We start from the raw sequence: 19,365 nt of genomic DNA on the forward strand, positions 1-19,365 counted from the left end.
TGCAAAATGTCTAAAATATATATGACAAAATGTTTAGGCAGGGGGCAAGGCGTGGGGGTGCCAATGCAAATAAGATTGAGTGATTTTTAGCTTCATTATTTGGGAGCAGACAAAACACACCCAATTTCATCCCACTAATTTCAACTGAAATAAAACCAGGCATCTGCTATGATGGGCTGATGATCTACTCCACTAAGTTACAGCCCAGGTGGCACAGCTCAAAATAAACCCCAATGTGTGGACTCCAAGGCTGTGTTAATTTTGGAAGGTGACAAGGGATGGAAGTTATTTGATATTGTTATTAGAAATTTTTGATTCAATTAAGCAGCGAGCATTGGCATACACTTCTCCAAACTCCTACTGAATACCTTTCTTGCAAAACCACAGTAATCATCGTCAATGGAATGAGTCATAACATAATTGAACCACATTTTAATAAAGGCCTTTGCTTGGCTTAGAGTAGCACTCCTAAAATAATGCATTTGTTTTCCGTTAATCATTTCTCTATTATCACAAGGATGAAATTTGTCCTGAGAATTTGGGAACTGTATAAGTGGCTAAAATAATTTCAAACTCCAAATGGCTCTAAATGGATGCTTTTATTGTCTGCTGTGCATGATACACCAATCACAATGAGCTTCAGAATAAGATAAAGCATACTACACAATTTTAAACCATACTGTAATTGTTAGTTTCAACTGTTCTATCAGACAGCTCTCAACAATACTGAATGGGGTACTCTATTATAACATACTATATATATTTTAGAAAGACTCTACTCCACCCAAATTGTAATTGTGGAGGGGCTGAAAAGTCAATATCCTTGGGAATGTAAAACTGCTAATGTCAGAAACTGGAAATCACTTATTCAGGGATTATGGATGGAAGGATACCACTTTCCTTCAAAGTTGTCTCCAATAAGCTGCTTTACCTGATTTTCTTTCTTGGGAATATATGAAGCATTTTAATTAAAAAATAACTGTTGGATCATAGCTGCCCACCCCACGGGAAGTGACGAAAAGAGAAACTGGCTACTCTTGGCTATCCAAAAACCTGAGTAAACTACCATATATTCATTTTTAATCCACCTCTTAATACGTGCAGCATGAATGAAAAGAAGAGCGAATCAGTAAAATATCATAATACATCTTTTATATAGAGAAACCTAGGTGAAGGTTGTGGATAGTAGGAAAAATGAAACATACGGGGAAGTAAAGAATTCCAATTTAGAGGTACTGGAAAGAAAGCTGGAAGAGCATTAAAAGGATATCCTGTTTGGCCTTACCTGTCGTAGAGCTTCAAGTTCTTCACCAGCCACTTTTCTCTCTGATGAGGTGTTCTTTAGATGACCCTGTGCCAATTCCAGTTCGGTCTGTAGCTTGTCAATCTCTTTGTGTACCTGGTCTCTTTCACTCATGACTAGGCGGTATTCATTCAGTACTGTATCCCTCTCTTCCTTGTACTTCTCTGCATCCTTTACTGCTTTCAGCTGTAATGTCTTGTATCGAGTCACTTCAGTTTGTAACCGTTCCATTTCCCTCTGGAGCTCTTTGTTCTGTACCGTTGCTTTACTTAACTCGTGCTGTATTGAATCATACCTTCAGAAACAAAGTCAAAGTAGACAAAGTTCATTGTTTTCCAATTAAAACAATCACAGAGATCATTTTACTGTAACAAATATATTTATTCTCTACTTTTTCTTAAGCGTGCCAAACAATATCATTGTTTTTAGAAGGTTCAGCAGAAATACAAAATTTCATAACGGATTCTCATTTGAACATTTCATCTTTTAAATCTTTGCCACCACCTCTTCCATCACTTACACTCCAAACACAATATTTTCTGATTAAACATTTACAGTGAAGAAATTGCCTTTATAGATGAACAGTCTTGCAAACACCATTCTTATTGCAATCACATTTGGTGCACTAGGTACAGATGAGTGATTTTTAAGTTGGTTTTCACAAACTGCTTGTGATGCTGTTTTAAAAAAAACAGAATCAGCTAAGGGGTGAAAAATCCCTGAAATCTGGTCTCCCCAGCCCATACACCAATTGCAGCATATATTGGAACCTGTACAACTCCCAGCTTGCTCTGAAATTTTCTCTCCTTCAAAATAAGCAATAGTGTGAACTTTTGTTCTATCCCTCACTGGAGCAACATACCCAAGACTGAGAACTCAGCTGTTTAAAGCTGAGTGTGAATGTGCATGTCATCATCTCATCACTCCTTGATATCATGCACCATTTACCACATCTCGAAATTCTAACTTTCATTTGGGTTTTACTATATGCGCCAAATCTTTGCAATACATTTTGCTATCACTCAATTTGTCTTTTACACTTCTGACAAATGTTTTTATGTCATCAAATTGAAAAATGCTACTAAAGTAGAAGACTGGTAGGTCAGTTGTATGTGGAATACAGGTGGTTTTGAAAAAAATATTCATGTTCAATAAAAAATATGAAGGGAGAGATATACTGGAAGCTTGAAAGGCTACAATTTAATAAAATCATATGCTAAGAGAGAAGTTGTATGTTTTTCTCCACTGGCCTAAAACTCTTGTTTAGGTTGATAGACATAACAGTTGGGGAAAAAAATGACACAAAATCATCAGACCATCACACTCACCTGTTCCATTCCACATTGTAATCTTTGATACCAGCCTCTCCTCTTAAGAGTTCAGTGTTCCAAAAGTACAATATTAAATATGTCTTAAAAAACTAGATTGTCAGAAGATTCCTCTTTGTGCTATTTATAATGGATTAATATGCTGCCTTTCTCATGCCACATTTTTTTTTTGGGGGGGCATATACCAGTTTCTTAACATAACTATTGTGTGTCAGGTTAGTCCTTACCTCTTCAATGTAGATAAATACTGTTGCTGAATTGATGTTTTCTCCACAACAGCAGCATCTGTCTGCTTCATCAACATCTCATTCTGTTTCTGAAAACGCCGATTCTCCTCTTCCACCCGCTCTAGACGGCTGAGGTCAGTGTTATGATTGGCAATCTTCTCATTGTACCGTTTTCTTAGTGCATCATAATCTTTCTTTAAGCCTTCTAATTTGTCCATGGCAGTATCGTATAATTTATTTAGAATCTCAGATGAGCCATTTTCCCTCATAACCTGCAAAGAGCCAAAGAAAATTGAATCCATTTATTCTGGCCCAAATCTTAAGAGCTACTATCCTGATGTCTTATTATTTTAAAAGATGTAACAGTGCTGGTGGATATCATCACAGTCTAAAATATCCTGAACAACCCTTTTCGATATATTAGTCATTTTTATTCTGATACTGATCAGCTGTATCTCAATAAGTTTCTGCTTCTCACTTAAGTTTCCTATACAAATCACAAAAGCAGAATTTATACTTTTTAAAAGCAGCTGTTCTTAATGTGAGGCTTTGTTGTTTATATAGAGTGAATGCAAAGAAGAAATGATAGTCTTATGTGGCTCTGCTATCCATCACAACATGATTTTCCAGGGAGATGAAGCGTAATATGCACTAAAAATACTCACTCCTCCTCTGCCCTCACCAATTTACCCATTCTTTTAATGAACAACACTCAACAAACTGCAAATAAATAAAAAATGGGTCTGCAGCTTTGAAAATATATCACTGGTAAACAAAATTAAATTTTTTATTAAATTTAATTAAATGCGACCAAAGGCTAATGTATTGCCCAAAACTAAACCAAAGTCCTCACTTTACAAGGTTTAGTTAGAATTATTCCTCCTGGGTTTCAGTGGTAGCTGAAGAGTAAAGACAAAAGCTCTGATCTTCACACACCAAGATCTCAGGTTTGCTCAATGTTGAATTGTCTGATCTCAACCAAAGCAGAGGTAGGGGCACCACAAGTGGCTGCAGTGCCCTGGTCAGGACAAAGGAAATCAACCACTGTTGACTTCTAGCAAGAGTTGACATGAGAAATTGTGCGCTGTGTAGGAATTAGTTGAGAACAGGATCAGGGACATCTTTGATGTATTCCACAGCTAAATTGCCTGCTGACACTACCAATATTCACAAATCAGCAACAACCACTTGAGCAAAAGGCCTAGAAAATGATATATAGTGTTGTACCCTGGTAAGGAACTCACACTACAAGTAAAAGGACTGGGAGAAAAACAGAGCAAAAAACAAACTCCTTTTGAAGCTGGTCTTATAAGAAATATTCCTTCACATTAATGTTATTTTAACTGGATGCTCATTCTATGGGTCATTGCTAATCAGCTGCAGCATTTTGTTTGATTTGATTTTGACCAGATATCATCTACATTATACAACCCAGAATTTTTTCCTGCTTAAAACATTTGAAAATGTAAGCAGTACAAACTTTGTTTATCTGCCATTAAGGCTAAATGAATATGGTTTCACAATGGTCTTATAACAATGTATCAGCTCTCTAAAGCATATATTTCCAAACTGAAAAATGCCAACTCTGATATCTTTGCAGCATTTCAAATGATAACCAATGAAACATATTGCTTTTTCAATCAGTTTCATCTCTTAGCGTTGATCACGTTCACTCAGAATCATAGACTCTTCAGTGCAGGAGGAGGCCATTCAGCCCATTGAGTCTGCACTGGCTCTCTGAAAGATCATTCTATCTACTCCCACATCCCTGCCCTATCCCCATAATTTTGCACATTCTTTCTTTTCAGATGGCAATTTAATTCCCTTTTGAATACCTCGATCAAACCTGCCTCCACCACCCTCTCAGGAAGTTCGTTCCAGACTCCAACTACCCTCAGGGTGAAAATTTTTTCCTCACATCACTATTATTCCTTTTGCCAATTATTTTGAATCTGTGCCCTCTAGTTCTTGATGATCTCTCAAGTGGGAACATTTTCTCACTATTTACCTTGTCCATATCCCTCAGTATCTTGAATACCTCTATCAAGTCTCCTCTCAGCCTTCTTTTCTCCAAAGAAAACAGTCCCAGCTTCTCCAATCTATCCGCGGAGTTACAGTTCTTCACCCCTAGGATCATTCTTGAATCTCCTCAGTACTCTTTCCATTGCCTTCACATCCTTTCTCCTATATGGTGTCCAGAACTGGTCGCAGTACTCCAGATGAGGCCTAACTAGTGTCTTATACAAGTTCAGCAGGGTGTCCTTCCTCTTGTACTCAATGCCCCTATTAATAAAACCTAAAATACTACATGCTTTTTTAACTGCTCTCTCAACATGTCCTGCCATCTTCAGTGGCTTCTGTACAAATGCACCGAGGTCCCTCTGTTCCTACATCTCATTAGAGTTTCTCTCTTTACTTTATACTGTTTCTCCATATTCTTCCAGCCAAAATGAAACACGTCACATTTCTCAGCATTGAACATCATTTGCCACTTGTTTGCCCAATCCACCAATAAGTCTATGTCCTTTTGAAGTTCACAACTATCCTCACAGTTGACGTTTCCAATCTTTGTATCATCTGAAAATTATTGCCCATTTTCCAAACCAGCCTCTAATGGGTTTACAAGAGGCACATGACAGTATAAAGAATTCTCTGATTTAAAAAATCTCAATTAAAAAATTGTTGCTGTGAAAATACATGAAGCCGATCTAACGCAACAGAGCCCAACTCAACAAATTCAAAAGATCAAGGGAGGGTGGGTCCCAGGGTGATAAAAGTAATAAACAATGACTTTCTGCTGTGGTCAACTGAATAAAGAAAGAAGAAATAATGATTTGCATCTTTCACAATTGCAGGATATCCCAAGTCGCTTTACAATGAAGTATTTCTGAAGTGTCATCAGTGTTGTAATGTATTTGTTCACAGCAAGCTCACACAGACAGCAATGTGATAATGGTCAGATAATCTGATTTTAGTGATGTTGATTGAGGGATAAATATTAGCCAGGGCATTGGGGAGGATTACTGTGTTACAAGGCTTTAAAGTTTTTAATTGCTACTGTCACTCACTCCAAAAGATCTATGCATCAGGAGCTGACAGTGGTGCACTAATGTAAAAGTGCCCTAATACTGAAATACATTGGACAGAAGAAAAAAAATTTCAGGCAAGAAATTATCTCTACAACCATACAAAAACTTGCAGTTCTCAAAATGGGCATCAGATGGTGCCATACTCAAATCAATGGAGTAACCAGCTTCCAAGCAATGGAGAGCAACACACAGTATATATCAGAAAAGAAATATAACAGAACCCTTGAAACGTCAACTTTACTGAGCCAAGCTAAACATTCCTTTAACCAGCAGTTTCAACCAAGGGTACAAGTCTGGTGCCAGATCAAATGTGGCCTTTAAAGATGTGATTGTACTGTCTGGGTGCTCAGTAACTGGGAACAGCTCAAAATTAAACTAAAAATTATAAAAAAGAAACAATGAGAACATATTTTCCAACATTTGGACTTATCTGTGTCAGCTGCCCCACACACAGAACAGTCTCTCAACAAAGGTTTCATTTCATGAAGCCCCTTTCTAAAATCAAGTATAATTAATTATTTACAATCTTGACAGTTCACAAATCTTGTATTAATTTCTGTTTGTTTTGAACATTTGACACGAGACATTAATTCTCTTATTTGTTCAGCTACAATGAAACTCATGCATTAACAGGCTGCACCATTAAGACAAAAAACTTATTTACGTTCTTAATTTCCCATAAACACATATCCCACTCTGCTTCCCAATCCAAAGGCATCTGTCTCTAAACTTTGATAGACTCTTGAAAGGTTTTACTCAAACCAAGGATGGAAAAGCTCCAACTCATATCAATTCAAATATCACAATGAGCTGGAGGGCAAACTCATAGACTAAATGCCTGAAAAGCACAAAGTGGAGCTTCCAGGTCTCAGTCAAATTTTCCTATATTTTCCCTTGTGTTTTTCTGTATACATATGCAAGTAAGAATCAGCAAAGTATGGAAACGGTTAAGATGTCCGTATAACAAGAAAATTAAGATGTGGTATGCACTTAATGTGTTTATAGCATGTTTTTTTCTGTGGTCTTTAAGAAGGGATGTCAGTGCTGGGAAATGGAAGAGTTTTTTTTGACACTTAGGGTCCAATTTTTACTAATTCAAAATCCACCCACTTGCAGAGAATTAAAATCGGGCCTTTAGTGTCAGAAACAACTAATTTCAGATTTAAATTCCTGCAACTGCACTCCAATAATGTGCTTTAACCCAGCAGAGAATCCAGAACACCACCAGTGTGAACATGTTCAATTCCCATTAAAGGCATCTCTAAGAAGTCCCTATTTTCTGGCAATCTCATGTCATTTACTAACCACCCCTTTGCTCCATCTCCTTGGAGAGGGAAAAGGAAAACCTGTAGTCAATTAGGGCGACCTCTAGCAATAAATCTTCGCCAACTCCTCAAAGACAGCCATGCCCAGAGAAATGGCAACACGCAATAATTATCCAGGAATAAATTGAGGGAACTGGATGGTGACCTAATCCTCTGTTCAGTTCCTCCAATTTTGTTTTTTTCGCTTTATATCTTTCTCAGTCCTGATTTTCTCTGTTACCCATGACTTAGATTTCCCTCATTTCACTTTGCTGCAGTGGCTTTCCTTCACTGCCTTGCCTCCCTTTTAGCACCACCCATCTAAATTAAGGATGTTAATTCAGGACCTGCTGAGATGTCAAGAACCAGCTGTTGGACCACACAAAGAAGCAATAATAATCATGACTGCCGAGTTTTGCCCGACAGGATCTGAACCTAATCAATGTTCGTTTTGTTCACTCTGAAATTCATAGTGGTTATACCTGAAAACGGATTTGATTATTTTACCCAATATTCATGGATTTGTAGTTTCCTGGGCCTGTATTATATCCCATTTGGAAAATGGGGCTAGCTCCAATCTACTAGGGTTTCTTATTGTTAATCAACTCCATCCTAGTTACTTTCAACACTTCACAGACATTATTCATTGTCTCTCAGAATTTAAGGGTAAATATCATCAATTGCTGGGAACTTATTTGCATTCAGCCACATAGTTCATTTGACAGTTTAATCTTAGATAATATTTCATAGTTCTAAATAGATTATTGCTATTTAGGGAAAGCTTGTTGTTCATGTCTTCTCCAGAGAACACATGAAAACAGTTACCATTTAATATATATTATGCTAAAAATTCTATGGCATTTAAGCAAATGAAGGACATTTACCTAGTGCCCTAAACCAACAATCCTTCCTCAAATCAATAACACCAAAAACAGATCAACTAATCATTCATTTTCTGTTTGAGACATCGCGGTTTGTGTTATGATCCCCAGCTGAGGTTGCCACTGGACAAGCCTGATCCCAGGGTGGAACCCAGCTTGACAGATCCTAATTTTTATTTGTTTGCTTTGATTCATGGCGAGCGGCTACTGAACAGAGTCACCAGAGTCAGCTAATGAACTTTTAACAAAAACATAAAACATTTATTTAACAAGAAAAGATTAACTATATTAAAATACTCCTTCACCCACAACTATAACTTTACAGATATATACAGGTTTGTAGGGATAACACAAATTACAAAAGCTCTCTTATACAGTAATGTTCAGTCCATGTAAGCCAATTGGCAACCTGTGGTCAGGCACACCACACTATAAAACCAAGTGACCAAGTGACAGATAGCACCCCCCCACCCCCCCAACCCTAGGCAGATGCCATGGATCTCTCAACTCCCCGCAGACGCTTGTCACACTATGAGCCAATCAGTCTCACTGAACTCCGGCTTTCACATGAGGGTTTCCAATCTCAACTTTCCAAGAACCTGCCTTGGAATCTTCTCCCAAACCATTGCTTTTCACAAAGGTTCATCTCCAGGGTTTCAAACTCTCCTTCTGAGGTTCCTCTGCCGTGGGTCACCACATGCATTCAAGCTTTCTTCCACTCACTCGCTCTCACCGACTCAGCTGTCAACAGTACACCACTGCTTCACATGCCCATAGCAAAGAGTTACAGACCTTCAGTTGCTTCTTTGGACCTTATGACTTCTCACAAGCCTTTACATCGCTTTGACTCCTGCAGCTAGGAGCTTTAAGCTTGAAGCCTTTCTCTGCCCCTCACTCTTAAGTTCACTTAACAGGACCCTTTCCAGGTTCCTGTCCTTTCTTTGACTGGAAGTCTGGTTGGGACTTTCTCCTGTTCTACTCCCCTGGATTCTGGGGCTTTTCCTTTAGCTTGGGACTTGCTATCTGTACCCTTTGCTCCACTCTCTAATAGCAGTTACTTTCAACTAACTTTAGTTTGGAACTGGCTATCTGAGCCTTCTAGGCTGCTTCTGCTTAGCAGCTGTCTTCAAAAACAACTGAACTCAAACAGCTTCCAAATCAAACTGCTGTCTCTAGTTTCTTGTATATGTGTGTCTGTGGGAGGGGCCTGCCTCTCTGCACCCCTGCTGCTAGGCAACAGCCCAGTTTTTCCACTCTTGTGTTTGCTTAACTTCTCTTAGTCGTAAACTCTCATTAGAAATGCAGGCACCTTTTAAAGTGAAACTAAAACTCAACTTGACCTTTTCTCAACAAACAGATACAGAAATACAAATAAACTTAAACAATAAAACTAAAACTCATTCCTATCACCCACAAATACCAATATAAATTACTTAAACTATCTATATTTCCTAATATGTGCAAAATGCATATCATTTTGAACTATAAAATAACCGTTTGATGCAACATACATGAAGCGCTTTCTCGTGACGCAATGAACTATTATTTAAATGCAAGTTCATTTATTCTTTAGTGAGCAGCATTCACTTAAATCTCAAGCTGCGCCTGCCAGACTCCTGCTTGTTAAAGGTGCATTAAAATCTACTGGGAATGTCAAGTCCCTACGCCAAAAGTAAAAGAGGAAGCAAGTAGAAGATGCCGAAATCAGGCTGTGGTCAGGTCTGCTCGGCAAATTGTACTGGAACAATAAAATAGGAAATTAAAATAAAATAAAATTGCAGAATCTGGGGATTGAGAAGGGAAACTTGTTCATGTTTTAATCAGGAAATCTGGTTTATCAGCATAGTGTAACAATGTGCAGATTAGCTTGAAAAGCAATTCTATTTTAAATATCAGTGGTTTAATAAATTGCAACAGTTTAGAATATCTTACGTATATTTGATAATAAAAATGGACCCTGTGCTGTAGAAATCAAAACTAAAGTTCTATAGCTTTCAGAGGAAATACACTTGATAGATAGCTATCAAATGAGCATTTTTAGTCAATCTATCCTGATATTAACCAACAAAAGAGTGTAATATCTGATTAACACTTAAAAGCCATAAAGCTTCTGCATAGTAGGCTTAGGAGATGTTACAACAGAGAATAAGAACTGGAATTTTAGTCGTGAGGGACTGATTTGTCCGATTAAATAGCCACACCATCAATCTGAAGTTGGATGTAACCAGATGTTAGCACTCATCTTACATTTTGATGCATGCAAATCCCACAACTGGTTTTGAGGCTCAGGAAATTGTAAGAATACACTTGTTAGTTTATGCAATCCCTTCAACTAAGCCTTTTGGCTCCATGGATTCCCTGAACAGTGCTGAGGCTCAATGTTTTGGCAGAAGCCTTCCAGTGCTACAGCAATGGATGTTCATTTTTCAATATGTAGTGGAAGGTCATGGAGGTATTACATGCTGAAGCATGCTAGCTAGTCTGTGTTTACTTTGGGCATACACTAGCTATGCAGTGGTATAAATAAGCCAACATTACATGCAAAGGTAAACTTCAAAAAAAACATTTTGTCCAAGATTAAATACCCAAGGGACTACCCCAAACACCCAAAGGACTCCCCCAACCCCCAGGGGACTCCCCCAACCCCCAGGGGACTCCACTCCCGCCCCCATCACGGAACTCCCCCCAACACTACCACCACCCCCCCAGGCCTGGCCCGGCCTGAACACCACCACCTAGGCTGACTGCCAGTTCCCTACCCGCTGTGACTGGCCTGATGTGCCCCCTGCAACTGGCCCGATATACCCCCTATGACTGTCCTACATCCTCCTCCCACGAGTATCTGACATCCCCTCTCACGAGTGTCTGACAACACCCCTCCCCTGGGTGTCAGACAACATCCCCGCTAACTGTCCGACACTCCCACCTCCCAATGGTCCGATAGCCCGATGACCTGACAACACCCCCTCCCCATCGAATGTCAGTGCCGGAAAAGTGGGGGGCATGGCCTCCTTCCATCTGATTCTGCAGCACTTGACTGAAGGCCTCAGAAGCGCACTGCCCCACACAGACCACACTCAGCCTGACTTGAAACGTTGGGCAAGACAGGATCAAGATGATTTCCAGGTAAGAAAGTAGGAGCAGAGTAATCCGACTCTGATTGACTTATTGGGCCTGAACCTCCATGGAATGGCAATGTGGTAAGGTTTGCTTTGCATGGATTCAGATCATGGTGCCAATCTCAAAATAATCCACTGCAAACTAATTAAGGACTAATTAACTAACACATATGGTACAAAGTTTTTGCTTGTACTTGTAATTAATGAGTTATTCTTCATGTGCACTGTACAAAGTTGCAGTACAGACTCAAATTTGGTTAGATTTGATTCACATTAAGAATTTGTATTGATAAAAATCTAATTCATGCACATATTAAGCACTGAAAAACAAATTATCCTCTAACTTCAGAAACTTTCCAAATGAAAAACAAACTCTGGAAGGACAAAACTTCACTTGTGTAGTTCACAGAGGTCTTTGACTTTCGCGCCTGTCAAGTGGTTACTCTGTTTGCAAACTCTGATTTTGATTCTGAAAGTTTACTTTCAATTTGGAGTTCAGGAATTGCTTTTCAGTCAAATAAGTCAGCTCCACTCACACTTTTGCTTATTTTGACGCACAGTGGCTGGTTTTACAAACTAAGCTCTTTTCTTGCATCAAATGAACCGCAGACTTAACATTTCCAAGAACCTTTGCCACATCGCTGCTTCAGTTCTTTCTTTCTAAACCATGAACTTTTCTATAAAATCTCCCCCTTGGAGATGTGTCAGCTAAATGTTTATATATAGTTCCAAAATGTTCACTTCATTCAATTTGCAAAGGCTTTCTTTTTCTAATCTGAACTTAAAAAGCATTCATCAAACAAGTAGCATTGTCCTACATGAATAGAAGCTGTGAACCTGAATAAGCAGGCTTTATTCAATCATTCCCTTGGCCTTTAAGTGTTTCAGGCCTGAAGGGAAAAGTCATCTATCTGCAGCTCCTCTAAAAAAAACAAAGCTGATGCATCACTATCAGGAATAAAAACATCACCCTTCACTATCAGTCAACCTTAAAGGCAGTGTTTTTTGCTCTATTTAATGTTATATACATATGTAAGTTTCAACACAAGCCAAGTAACCCTTTCAATTAATTCAGCTCATACGCTACAATATTAGCATTAATGACAATGCCAATAAAGCTTTTAATCACCTGATGGTTTTCAAAGATCACTACATTAATAAAAAATGTAACACAGAGAAAAATCATCCTTACATTTCCTCCCTCTCTAATTGAATCAAGGATTCAAGGGGCATGCTTACCAGAATGTATACTTTCCAAAAATTGCATTTTCAGAATAATCAGCATCTGGGATTCAGAAAATATCCATTTGTTCCAATGCAGAGTCTTAAATGTAATGTGCAAAGAGGAGGAAAATCCAGATGGTAGTGTTTTGGTCCTTATCATTTTGGAGTGAAAAACGTTATACTTAGAAGAATCTGATTTTTTGTCAACTGCAGAGAGATCTGCATGGTCATGTCTCCCTCCCTGCTAGGTGCCACTTTGCATCCCCAGTTGGTAGCAACACTTCCACGGTCATATCGGTCTGGATTGACTCCTGGATTAGTGTGAAGCTGTAATCCCCATTGTTTTCAATGGAATGGTCATGAAGCAGCTGAGCATGGAAGGATTTTGGATTTGATATGTAAAACTCCACTAAATTCAAGACATACTATGCAAACTACAGTGAGAGAATTGGACTGGAAGCAAATTCTGCATGCAAATTTCAAATCTATGGATCTCTCCCAGGTAAAATCATAAATAAATCATATAAAGAGAAAAGATTTTGGAATGATTTTTCTGGTGTTCCACTAGGAAATTCCAGTTTAGGAGCATCCATAATCTCTAGATGCAGCTGATACGCGAACACACTGCTCATGGAATAACTAAGAGGATAGCATGTTGATAGAACTCAGGTTCATATTTGTTATTGCCACACAGCGAACTCCTGAATTTAGCCAACACATATTTGAGAAGAACTAGGAATGCAGGCAGTAAATGGGGAATTATATGCATTTCTTCCCAATTTTGTGTCACCAACCTCAAGTATCCCCTAGCCTGTGCATTTCCCATGGAGTCCAGAAGCATTTTTTTATTCGTTCATGGAATGTGGGCATCACTGGCTGGGCCCACATTTATTGCCCATCCCTAGCTGCCCTTGTTCAGAAGGCATTTGAGAGTCAACCACATTGCTGTGGGTCTGGAGTCACATGTAGGCCAGACCAGGTAAGGACGGCAAATTTCCCTCCCTAAAGGAACCAGGTGGTTTTTACAACTGACAATGATTTCATGGTCATCATACGAATTTTCATTCCAGAGTTTTATTGAATTCGACTTCCACCATCTGCCATGGTGGGATTCAAACCCGGGTTCCCAGAGCATTACCCTGGGTCTTTGGATTACCAGTTCATTAGCAATGCCACCATGCCACCACCCACCTCTCAATGAAAAGGTTTGAATTATCACTTATTTAAAAAGTGCATTTTGGATCATTTTAAAACACGTACCTACTTCACACTAAGAAAAGAAAAAAGTGGCATGAGTTTTATGCGTATTCAGTATATCAACCAGATTATCGCTTCCCTATTCTTCACACAAATTCTCTCATCCCATCATAAATGAGACTTCTCCCTTCGCAATTCACAGAAGCACTCTCCACCCCATAACCTGGCTAGTTTCAAGGTATTTTCGCCCTTTGTCAATTTGCAGTGGCACTCTCCCTTCCTCATCTATTAAAAGCCTAAGAATTTCCAGTTTCTCCAAGCAATGTTCTTCTATTGGAGTCAAGTAACAGTGTCAGGTGAGAGCTGCAGAACAGTGTTAAAATTGAAGCAGAAGAACATCAAGAAATGGGATGAAAGCAAAATTCCAGGCAGATAATTTCAGACGTCAAATCACCTGTCGCAGTGAGAATTCCTAATTTGCCAAATGTCCATGTTTGCATATAGTGCACACATTCCCCTGAGGTAGAGCCTGGATATGTGAGAGAGGGAGAGGAAAAGGTGGGGAGGGGAGCAAAATGAATGAATCACTATGGCTCATTCACACAACTCTCTTTGTAACCAATTGGAAAACTGTATTAACAGGTGTCCAAATTATTCGTTTAACTGAGGAACAGAGTTATGCATTAGGGCACCATAAAAAGGAAAGAAATTAAAAGCCATTAAAAATCAAAAACAAATTTGTACAGATTGTGCGAAATTTTAGGATTTTATTAAAATCACCTCAGGTAAAATATTGCTAAAGCATAAGCACCATTCTCTAATGAATAATTTAAAGATAATTACAATTTGATAGATCAGACCTCATAATAGAAGAGTGATTTAAAATTAATGCATTGCCCATTGTGTACAGATCTTCCCTGACACTTTATAGAAAGCAAACCTATTCTTTCCCCCATTATTCAGCCTATACAAAATGGTGCATTGAATTATTCAGCTTCTTTCACAAAGAACAGGATTCTACTAAGTCCGAAAGTGGCTACACTTGGCAGTCTCTAGCAGATACACAACACCACTGAAAAATAAAGCTTTCTTCATAATGCTGGGGAGATAGATCACAACATTTAGCTCTTGAAAAGCACACTTAGGCTGCAGTAGGATGTAAGAATACAAGGAGTTCTCCCATGGCAACGCCCTATGAAATGGAGTGTGGTTTCCTATGGTCATCGCAGTCCCAGTCAATCTAAACACAACTATGGTTCATCCTTCATTGCAATACAGCAAACTTAGCAATGTGACACATGGTGAAAATACTGCACACTTTACTGACACTGAAAGAGTTGGAACTGCACAACATTACTATTTACTTATCTCTTTACAAAACTTGCTTCAGATGCAAGTAACAGTTTAATCTTCCCTTCTTAAAAATTCCTTATCTTGTTATCAATATTATTTGTGAGATATATGTTTTGTCTTGCCTCCAATGGTGAATTATTGTTCTTGCAAAGTGAAGAAAGAAAAAGCATTTATTTGGTGCTTTATTGTGCTTTTAAACTTTCACAACGGCGAATTGCTGTATGAAATGCAATGAGAAAATTGGGTGGCCAATTTGCATACAGCAAGGGCTGTTTTTGATGCTGTTGGTCAAGGAAGTAATGTTGATCACGTACAACAAAAAGAGTGGTGGATAGAACGGTGAGGAGCGAGGAGGCAAAAGGACAGCAGTTTCAGCTCCTGTGCTTGCATAGGAAAGTGCCATGGGAAGGGGATGGGGTGATTGAGGAGTGGGCCAAGGCATCACAGACTACAAGATCCTTGTAAGATCCAATGGGTAATCCACTGAATGTGGAGGCTTGTGGGGCAGAAGGGGAGAACAGGGGAATCCTAACATGGTTTTAAAAGGTTTATGAGTAGAAACACGGGAAATGAAACAAACACAGTCAACCGTAGATATCCGTGTTCTGCAGATGAGGGATGAAGCTGACGGCCACGTTGAAGTACCGCTCACTGATAGAATTTGTTAACATGTTCTAAAATGCTTTACTGTACAAAATAATGACAAAAATTGAAATTTTGTTTTGCTGCTCATTCCTCACTGGTACTTGTAAATTTTCCACTAGTGTGTCACATGCTATGTGTGGTTACGGAAATTTAGTACTCAACAGGAGAGAGAAGAAAGTGATGAAAAATTTTTCACACGCACGCACACAGGCGGGCCCGGGGGCGAGACGGTGCCATCATGTGTGGGAGTGAGAGCAGGCGCGGGAGCGAGAGCAACAGCGCGCGCGAGTGGGAGCAGGCATGCACGGGAGTGAGAGCAAGAGCGGACATGCACGGGAGCGAGAGCGGGCATGCGCGTGCGTGGGAGTGAGAGTGCGCGTGTGGGAGTGAGAATGTGTGCATGTGAGAGCATGTGTTTGTGGGAGTGAGAGTATGTGTGTGGGAGAGAGTGTGTGTGTGGGAGTGAGTGTGTGTGTGGGAGAGAGTGTGTGTGTGGGAGAGAGTGTGTGTGTGGGAGAGAGTGTGTGTGTGGGAGAGTGTGTGTGTGTGGGAGAGTGTGTGTGTGTGGGAGAGTGTGTGTGTGGGAGAGAGTGTGTGTGTGGGAGTGAGTGTGTGTGTGGGAGTGAGTGTGTGTGTATCGGACTGAGAGAGAGTCTATGTGCATGTGTGAGTGAGAGAGTGCGTTTGTGTGGGAGTGAGGGTATGTGTACATGTGTGTGTGTGTGAATGGGAGTGAGGATGTGTGTGTGTGAATAGGAGTGCGAAAGTGTGCATGTGTGAATGGAAGTGAGTGTGTGAGAGAGAGAGAGAGAGAGAGAGAGAGAGAGAGTGTGTCTGGCTCACTTCCAGTGTCAGGGTTCTCACTCACTGTCACCACCACGCACCAACACAAATATACAGAGCCACTCTCAGTGAGTGAGGATCCTGAGACTGGGAATGAGCCGGACACACACACTGACCCAATACACTCGGGTCATTTTTATTAATTACTCCTTTTTAACTAACAATTTGTTATGACATTGTTTTACTTTTGCTCAGGAATTGTTCCTTTTCTTAACACTTCAACTTTTTTTTAAAATTCAGTTTATTGTTGAGCCAAACCTTATATTTTCAAAATGTGCTCATCGGCCGCGTGAGTGACCAAAAAATGCAAATGTGGCCCCTCTGCGCAAAAAGTTTGGACAAACCTGGATTAGAGCATTTGGGGGTTGGACTCAGACTTCTAGACTCAGCCTCAATGAGCGCTCTGAAGCCTCAGACACGCACCTTCTATTCACCAATCCCCATCACCATTTTCAGATGGCAAACTGTTCTCAATTTCTTTGTAAGCTTTAACTATTACAGCAGTAACTCATGCAACAACCTCAGGCTATGCCAGCCCCAATACCACTTGTTTACTGCTTTCCCAGATCTTCTGTTTTCAATTTCATTTACATGTGTTCCAGCAGCTCCAAGTCTTTTAACCTGTCTGATCCTATACCTACTATTCAGCTGAGTAGGTGTTGTCCATTACCTTTTCTCCCCTACCTGTAAGATTCTCAGGATGCCAGAGATTTCCTTAAAGATGTTATAGTTACAATGGTAGCGTGCCCTGAAAAGGAGGCTTAAAAAAAGTAATGTGCATTCTTACAAAGTTTTAACAGAAAATGAAATTAATTCACTGTCTTGCATTTCACCTATAATGTCAGCTTTCTTATCTTTGAAATTTCTGGAATTGTTCCCATCTCAAATCTGCTCTGGATCTGGTAAACTTGAGTTACAATCCAGGGGTTTGTATCATCTGTGGATGCTCAACCAGAATTGGACAACAACTTCCAGACTGCATCACTGTCACCCTACACATAACTCCAAGAACAGAGTGGTGTCACCGATTGATTGCAACTCTCAAAATGCAGCTTCCGTCCATTTCCTTGAGCTCTAACTGAGGTTGTGTTTACAAACTGCAAACGATGAATCTTGTTGTCAATCACCACTTGGTGAAGTCATCCCATGTTTTAAATATATAAACAAAAACTCTCCCAGATGCAGTTTCTGATTGTGAGTAAGATTCAGGAAAATAAATTCTCAAAATACCACAACACGCCATCCGCTCAGCATTTTTTAACAGGTAAACCTTGTAGAAAAGTGGACTAGCAAATTATGTTTAACTTCCAACATGGAAGTGATGAACCTCAAAGCACTTTGGATGACAGTTGTAATAGAAATTGTGTGTAAGTAAAACATTTTTGTTTATTGTTTTGAGGCATGAGTTTGTGTTAACAGTTAAGTTATTGAAAGGAAAATCATAAAATGAAATCCAGTACACCTCAAAGTTTGTTAAAGTTCTGTACCCTACTCTTCAGCCTTTCAATGCTACCTGCCCATCACTACCTACCCCCTGCCAAAACCACCACCATCACTGCACCCTGTGCAGTACCTTGCTGGCTCAGGATAAAAGCATAATAATCATCATAAAGTTACTCCATAGCCCAGACCAAATGATCAATAATCTTTCAGTGTTCCAAAAGGAAGTATCTGAAGACTTACTATTGCCTTTTGCCTTATTACTAGGTAACAGTGATTACTGGCAGCATAAGAGCAAAAATTCCACACAAAACTTGCTCCCCATCCCTTATTTGCCATTGTGCTGCCCTTTGCCCATTGTTCCAATTCACAGACATCACATACAGGTGGGGAGAAATTCAATACAAAATGGATGATGGATGGTCCCAACTGTTCTGAAATATAATTCATTAAAACAGATGATAACTGAAAGACAACTTTAATTATACAGTTCAGAAGAAAATGCTTCACTGTGTGCTTAACACCTACTTGCTGCTGCTGACTGCGTAGGTCAGTGATCTCCTTCTGGTCCTCCTCATGGAGCCTCTTCAGCTCTTCACAGGTCTGTTGGACATGATTGTGTTCCCGTAGCAACTGAGTGTTCTCCCTCTTGATGACCTCCATTTCTTCCTTGAGTTGCGACTGATCATTTCGCAGGCGACTGTGCAATGTGCTGAAGGAGTAAGCAAAGAAGTAATTTGGAAGTACCGGCAAGATTTTCTTGTTGCATCACCAGTCTAACCCATTGTTTAATGGTTAACAAATTTAGAATGCAATCACTGTAAATAATTTACAATTAATTAACAGTATGGCCTCCACTTTTCAAGCTAAATATGGACTTGCTTATTTCAGAAAAATTGACCTCTGTTCCCCTCATACCTCAGTATAAACAACCAACTTTACTGGAAGACTGATAAGAACAAATTGTTGGATTACAAGAGAATGGACTTTGTGTTTCAAGTGCTATACATGTGGAAATTTGGCAAATATACATTTCAGCATCATAAATGATTGAGGTTATATCCATTGGACAACCAGTAGGTCCAAGAAAATGACAATCCCAATGGGTCAAATGGTTTCTTCAGTTTCAGTTCTTGCATTGTCATACTAAAAGAAACACCTTCATAGAAGCAAAGCTGCCAAACTGTCATGGGCATCTTTATTAGTGGATTATTAATTCCATGCTACAAAAATTCACTTTGTAAAAAAAATTACAAAGTCAAAGTTAAACACTTAGATTTTGCTCAATCTAACTTTTTCTGCCTTGATATTCTTGACCCTAGATTATCTCATACTTACTTAAATTTTCCTTTTATGTTCCATCCAATGTAACTTAATCTATTGACTCATACCACTTAAGAATCACTTTTACA

The 19,365-nt window shown here is 39.4% G+C and overlaps 1 protein-coding gene across 15 annotated transcripts in view; it reads right to left on the reverse strand.

Annotated features, from left to right (window-relative positions):
• Positions 1-19,365, reverse strand: part of dlg5a (discs, large homolog 5a (Drosophila)) — a 180,973-nt gene that overhangs the window by 64,173 nt on the left and 97,435 nt on the right. For all 15 annotated transcript variants that reach the window (XM_041176353.1, XM_041176352.1, XM_041176337.1 and 12 more), the window contains 3 exons: positions 18,482-18,665; positions 2,859-3,130; positions 1,286-1,598 (listed from right to left, as the gene is read on the reverse strand). In XM_041176353.1, coding sequence (XP_041032287.1) covers positions 1,286-1,598; positions 2,859-3,130; positions 18,482-18,665 — 769 coding nt within the window. The remainder of the gene's footprint in view (positions 1-1,285; positions 1,599-2,858; positions 3,131-18,481; positions 18,666-19,365) is intronic.

Source organism: Carcharodon carcharias, chromosome 28 (assembly GCF_017639515.1).
Source record: "Carcharodon carcharias isolate sCarCar2 chromosome 28, sCarCar2.pri, whole genome shotgun sequence".
Taxonomy (NCBI): Eukaryota; Metazoa; Chordata; class Chondrichthyes; order Lamniformes; family Lamnidae; genus Carcharodon; species Carcharodon carcharias.